This window comes from Limulus polyphemus, unplaced genomic scaffold (assembly GCF_000517525.1).
Source record: "Limulus polyphemus unplaced genomic scaffold, Limulus_polyphemus-2.1.2 Scaffold1907, whole genome shotgun sequence".
Classification (NCBI taxonomy): domain Eukaryota; kingdom Metazoa; phylum Arthropoda; class Merostomata; order Xiphosura; family Limulidae; genus Limulus; species Limulus polyphemus.
The window spans coordinates 62,830-69,950 of record NW_013667517.1 but is presented as its reverse complement, the minus strand read 5'-3'; the positions used below and the strand labels follow the sequence as shown (position 1 = coordinate 69,950).

At 32.4% G+C, this 7,121-nt stretch overlaps 1 protein-coding gene across 1 annotated transcript in view; it reads left to right on the top strand.

Annotated features, from left to right (window-relative positions):
* Positions 1–7,121, top strand: part of LOC106465318 (probable phosphorylase b kinase regulatory subunit beta) — a gene marked incomplete at its 3' end in the record, with an annotated part of 111,811 nt that overhangs the window by 41,888 nt on the left and 62,802 nt on the right. The window contains exon 8 of the mRNA XM_022393186.1: positions 4,487–4,646. Within this exon, the coding sequence (XP_022248894.1) occupies positions 4,487–4,646 (160 nt within the window). The remainder of the gene's footprint in view (positions 1–4,486; positions 4,647–7,121) is intronic.

Sequence of the window (7,121 nt, the reverse complement as noted above, 5' to 3'; positions counted from 1 at the left end):
GCTTTACATGATTGATAGGCAACATGCAAAAAGAAAAAAGACGCGAGAAAACATTGCTTTACAAACCTTAAGACTTAATAAAAAAAATTTATATCTTGCGTATGAAAGCATTATAATGTTTACTGATAATCTGCCGAATTTTGTTAACATTCACTTACTAATTTACAAGTTATAGCATGAAAACTATAACAAACACAAATTGGTTACGAGGTCTGTCCCAGGGACTGAGCCTGTGCTGGAAGAGTTAACATAACTAACTTTATGATCCTGATGGTAACCTATGGGTTTAAAAAATCACCTCTCATTTATTAAACTGAAGGGTCATCTGGCCCATGATATTTCTTTACAATCTGATGCACTGGTCAAAATCTACACCCAGGGAAAAAAATTCACTTTAAAATTGTCTGTTTTGGATTACAAAATTGGAGTTCTTATGCTTCAATTTTGTTGGTTGTATCAGCCTTATTCTCTGTAAATAAAGTTAATGTTTATTTATAGATGTTGTTACATTAAAAATAAAACATAAACATTTCTGATTTGCCCTAGGTGTTTTCAAAGGTCTCTCTAACTATTTGTGTCAGAATCTTTAAAAAATATGTTCATATCTCTTTGAACAGATAAACTAGTAAGAAAGTATAACTTAGATTCAGTACGTAGGTAGTGTAGGCTAGAACAATTTTAAGTCCTAACCAAATAGTGTATGCACACACATACTGTTAGTATTATTATTACAATAAAAAATAAAATAAATAAGTTTAATTCATTTCTTTTTTAAGGGAAAATTATCGGGACAACATGAAACAGCACCTAAAAGCAAGGCCAAAAATCTGTGATTTCTTATTACTGTCACCATAAACTCTCAGTACCACATCAAATGTAACTTCCATGTCTTCTGACAGTTTAGCTCTTACACCTTAACTTACATCAACATCATCATCAAGCATTATGTTAGTTTTATTCAGCTTTGACTACATAAATTGGCTGGGCAACCAAAGTTGTCACTATTTACTATTCATACAAGTCATATAAAGGGATCAGCAACAATTTTAAATTTATGTTTAGTGATAGTGCTGTAGTTAAATAGTTCACTTGTGGAGAAAGGAAAATGGCATACCTAGCAACATTTGGGATAGCACCTCACTTCTTGTCTCTGTTAAAAACAAAGCCAAGCAACAGTCATATGTTTGATGAGAGTTTGAACAGTGAGATGCAAAGTAGTCAGCTAGGTGTGCCCATCAGATTCTGAAATGAGAATTGTGTCCAATCAAGACATGTGACATCCTACTTCATGAGTCATCATATCTGAGTAGATTTTGAGAAATTGAAACAGTGTATGGACACTTTGGTTTCAATAATCTTGTGCAACTTCACATGGATGGACTTAACATTAACTGGAAGCTTTACTCAACGTTGAAAGAAAATGCTGAATAGCAAACAAGTAAGAACTTGCTTACTATGAGCAGCTGTGGCTTACATGTTCTGCACAATTCATTCAGAGCTAGATGTTTAGCAACAGATTGGGAAGTTGATCATGCTTTTTTAAGTCTGTGGTGGTTCTTTAAAGATTCACCAGCTCACTGTGAAGACTTCATAACTGTGACAGGTTTCACATCTTTTCCCCTGGATTTCTGTAGACAGAGCTTGCAAATGTTTAGGCTACTGAAACAAATCCTTCAGATTTTACCATTTGTTGAACATTTTGGCAATACAGTTGGTTAAAATTACATTTGCTTTCTAAATTAAATAAAAAACCTTTTATTTCAACCAACATTTTGCCATTGCAGCCTTATCAGGGCTAGTAGCACAAGAACTTATGTTGAACAGTATGTCAGTGCAGCAAAATCTGAACAAATTAAGAGTGAAAGAACGAATCATTTATGCGTGCTCAGACAGTTATTAAAGATTGTTTTTTTTTAATGTAGCTAAACTTTTCTTGGTGATTGCTACAGAAGTTGCACTGACAAACCAATACTGCCATTTCTTTCCAGTAACATGACATCTTTGATCAAGGGATTGATTGATGAAAAAGTTCAAAGAACCTGAAGTAGTAAAAAATGTCCTATTTCTATTTAAAATTCTACAAATTTACATCCAAAATGCATCAAGCCATATGGATGTGTTCAAACTGAAGGTTGGCTTTGTAACAGGAAGAAGCCTGATGGAACTCAAAGAAAAGTAACCAATATCATACAAACAGCATTTGAAATTGAAGTGGAACTGCAAATCGTTTCTGCTGGAAATGGTCTCTAACTTAGCAGTTTGCTAGAGAAATTCACATTGCAATATGCTGTGGTAAGAAACTTAAGCTTCCTTGATCCTAGGGTCCTCATGATGAATAAAAAAAATATTCAACAGAAAGCTGACTTGTGTTCCGTGGCTATTGTTTTAGGCAGGTTGTAACCCATGAAGCAGCTGTGATGAAAATATGAAGGAATTTAGGAATTTTTTGAAGTTTTGCTATTTGGAGATTCATCTTCCTTTAGTAGCTTGAGATTCAGGATTAATAGATTGGACACATATTTCCACGACCGGTTGGTTAACAAAGCTGTGTTCAGATATCTCTGGCAGACTCTGAAGTTGTACTTATCTTGTCACATGTACAAGCAATAGTAGAGCAGTAGTAGTAGTAGTACAATGTATCATTAACGATCATGTCCATAGTGTGGGAGGTGTGCTTAATATCAGTTACTCCAGAAAACTACTACTTTCAGCAGCACGTGCTAGACAGAAGTACCAGACATACCTGGAGGAGTTTCACAGAGAAAAAGGGCTCAGAAGAAAATCTCCAGAAAAGTCTTTGATACAGGAGATTGCAAACATCAAGGCAAAAAAAGAAATGAATGGAAGATGTCCAAGTCCTCTTAAAATCAGCTGAGAAAAGTGCAAAAAAGCTGAAGCAACTAGAAGGCAGTTTCATTTCAAAATCTAACAGTGTGAGAAGAACTACCAAGCAAATGCAGGAAAATTTTAAATCTGTGGTGGTGGAGCTTGATGAAATATTGAAGAAACTAAAAGAGTCAGTGTAAAGTGATGGAATAGTTTAGTGTAATATCTAATTTGAAATAACTAAATAAATCTTTATATGAATGTTGAGCTTAATTTGGATTTTGTTAAGGAGTATAATAGTTTTAATAGGGCCTTAAATTCTTAAAGTGTTTCTTGAAATTTGTATGTGAAAAACTGTATGAAACCTGATATTAGTTTACTTGACAAATGAATTATGTTATTAAATCCATCTTGATTGGAACAAAAATCAGTATTTCTGTTCTAACCATGGCTATTAGAACAAGAAGCTATTTAACAGGTGAACTAATATAAAAAGCTGTTATCTGTATTGTTGGTTACCCTGTTGTTTATCATTGGGGCAACCAATAATACAAGTAACAGCTTTCAATATTAGTTTATTTGACAAATGGCTTCTTGAAGGTACCTAAAGACCCTCTTGTTATGAAATGTTTATCATTTGGGGAATCACCAATACAAATAACAGGTTTCTTTATTAGTTTATTTGACAAATGGCTTCTTTTCCTGAAAGTCGGGAACAGAAATACTGTTGTTTATTATTTGGGCAAACAACACTACAAGTAACATCTTTCTATATCAGTTTAATTGATAAATAGTTTCATATCCTAAAAGTCACCATGGTTGGAACAGTAATACTGTTGTTTATAAATATGGCAACCACCAATACAACTAACATCTTTCAATATTAGTTTGCTTGAGAAATGGCTTCTTGAAGATGACCTAAAAGCTATTTTGATTGGAATATAAATACTATTGTTTACAATAGAAAAGTTGTTTTTCCATAGGGTAACCAGAAATACAAATAACAACTTTCAGTATTAGTTTACTTTTCATATAGCATCTTATCCTAAAAACCATCATGGTTTGAACAGAAATGCTGTTGTTTATGATTAGGACAACCAGCAAGACAAGTAACATATTTCAATATTATTTAATTGACAAATGGCTTCCTGTCATAAAAGTACCATCTTGGTTGAAACAGAAATATTGTTATTTATCAGTAGAGCATTCAGCAGTGTAAGTAATAGTTAAATTGAAGTATGTTAATAGATGAAAATTGTTCAAACTAATTTTATTTTATTTCTATTATATTTTTTTTTCAATTTGTAGATCTGACGTTTATACATTTTATGCACTTAAATTTAAAGAAAGTTATTACATGTATATTACCTCTGAAAAAAAAACTTTTCTGAAATATTCCCAGTGTTTTTGGAAAATAAAACCTTTCCTGATTTTTCTGGGTGGACATTTGATGTGTAAGTCATGGAAATTGCTTGATAAGAGTTAAAATTAGCTCTGATATGCAGGGAACTAAATTCTGTATGGATCTTTCTATTTTTGATATTTTCATTGAGCAACAAGAGAAGCTTTGTTCCAGTGTGTTTTTATTGAATTGCCCAACACTTCTTACAAAGTGTATGCTTTTAAAGAGTGAAGTATAATAAAGTATTTGGATTTTCAGTTCCATAGGCACAGCTAAGTCAGCTCTGGAAGCTATCAATGGTTGTAATCTGTTTGGAGACAAGGGTGCTTCATGGTCTGTCATATATGTTGATATAGATGCTCACAGTCGAAATAGAAGCATCTTTGAAACTCTTCTTCCCAGAGAATCAAGTTCGAAGGTGAGTTATATTGTTTTGATACACATGAATAAATGACTCTGTTTTCAGAAATAAAGCTAACCCATTTATGAAAATCTAGATGTTCATCTGTGATCATAATCCACATTAGTCATGTGCAATAGTGCTTGTAGTTATCTGTAACCAACATAGCTTGTACACCAGTGAGTATAAAGTTGTTATTTGATGTTAATAGATTTTTCAAAAATGTTTATTGTCATTGAATTTGTAAATAACCAGTTAATAAGAGTGTACTTTTGTCCTTTGGGGGACTTTGAATGAAGGCCACCAGTAGTAAACATGACCATAGATATTACAGGAGCAAGAGCAAAAAATAAAATTATATATGTGTGTGTGTGATCAAGATGCCAAGATTCAAAGCTAATTATGGAGTCATCTTATCATGGTTCTCAATGTTTATAGCTCATTGTGAGGTCCTATTTAACCAATATTTCATAGCTGATTATGGATTTATCACATAGTTAAAAAGATTGGTAATTGGTTGTGGGGGTCATCAAACCAGTGTAACCAATGCATATCGTACCATCAAAGTCATAACTTCAAAATAATTAAAGTTCATAGTTGATTTTGGAGATCATTACATATAGGTCACAAAGACTGAAAACTTATTCTTGGACCATCATATTATCTAGGCTGCTGAGATGGAAAAGTTATTGTTGGTTCAGCACACCGATGCTACAAAGATGGAAAATATATTGTGGAGTCATCATAACTAGGTCACAAAAATAGACACTTTATCTTGGGGTCATCATATCAAGGACACAAAGATTGAATGCTCAGGGTTTTGTGTAGGTGCTTGTAAATCTTGAAAGTTCTTGAGCTTTAAGATGTAATTTTCAAGATGTTTACAGTGCTTGAAATTAAACATTATATGTTTTAAATTTCAAGCATGGATTACATGATTCATGGAGAAACTGATATATTTTTATTACTTGTAGTTGTTCTTATTGGTGTGGCCATTTATGTTTTTATTTTCATCTTTGTCATTTAATGAGTAGTGGCCACTGTTTAATTTTGATACACATGTGATAAGTAGACTACATTCCCACCAGTACATCTGTTCTGTATATATGTATTTCTGAACTGTTGAAAGCTGTAAACTTACACATTTATTTATGTGTTTTGTTTATATTATAAACCAGTTGAGCATGAAATCGTTAAATGTATTTTTAGTGATATGAACTTCATAAAACTTGTTGCAACATCTGCAAGAAAATCCTTGACTTGTCTGCCATGTTGGAGTCACGTTAATTAACCATATGAATGGACTGAGCACTAATAGACCTTTCAAGAATGACATCATGGCATTATGTGCTGCTGTTTTCTCCTAGTGTCTACTTTATTGGACATCAGCATGCATATATCCAAGACCATGAAAACACTTGAAAATGTCTTTTCTCTATTATGCGTTTGGCTGCACCAACAGACAGGGTTCAGAACTTGGTATATCTTTTACAGACTCCCAGCTAATCCATGTATGTAGGGGATCAGCTTTTATAGTGTAGGTCAAGATTCTAAAATAATGTGTTATGTGTGCTTAAACTTAAACATAAATTTACAGTTTTAATAACAGTTACTAAAAATATTTAGTTTAACTATGATGTTAAGGTTACATCATAATACATGCAATTTTTTATGAAATGTAGGGAGGGGGCAACTGCCACCTCTTTCCCCTTCCTGCAGGTACCCATGAACATAATATAATACGTCATTTGATAGATTAAAACTTTGCACCTGGGTATTATTTTTTAAATTTTTTGCCCTTAACCCGATGACTACTGGCTACTAACTTTCTTAGTAGGCAATGCAAGTCTTGCTATATTTCATTCCAACAATAAAACTAGTGGACGAATATTTTCGAAACTTCATAAATACTTTGACAAATGTGGGTAGTTTAAGAAACATAAAACCTATTACTTTTAATAAATTTAGTTTTTATGCATTATGATCTTTAATATCTTGGAAAATTACATTAGGAAATGGTATTTATAAGAAATGATTACAATATTTATATTTGCTACAGATTTGAACTTATTACTTTTAATGTTTTAGTACATTATTTTGAAATCCCAAAAAAAATTGTATCCTCCATAAAATGCAAACTTTATCTATTTTTAATTTTTGTAATAATCACGTATACTTCTTATGGTTTCAAGTAATATACAGACCCGTAAATAATATTTATAAATAAACCTAAACAATAAATGAGTATTTTTATTTTTAACTAGGATTTCATGTTTATATATGTACATAAAACATTTTAATTTTGTTTCATAAATATATTTTTATTTCAAATTTATGTTTATGTTTCATTGCAGTCGTACTTTTGTGTTTATTGTGCCGAATAAACCGTGGGGTCAGCAGCATGAACTTGCGTTGTCCGTAAACTATCTCACCCCTTTTGGTGGTCACTCTTGTTCAACCGAGCGCATTAGCACGTGCGCATTTGAACGTTAT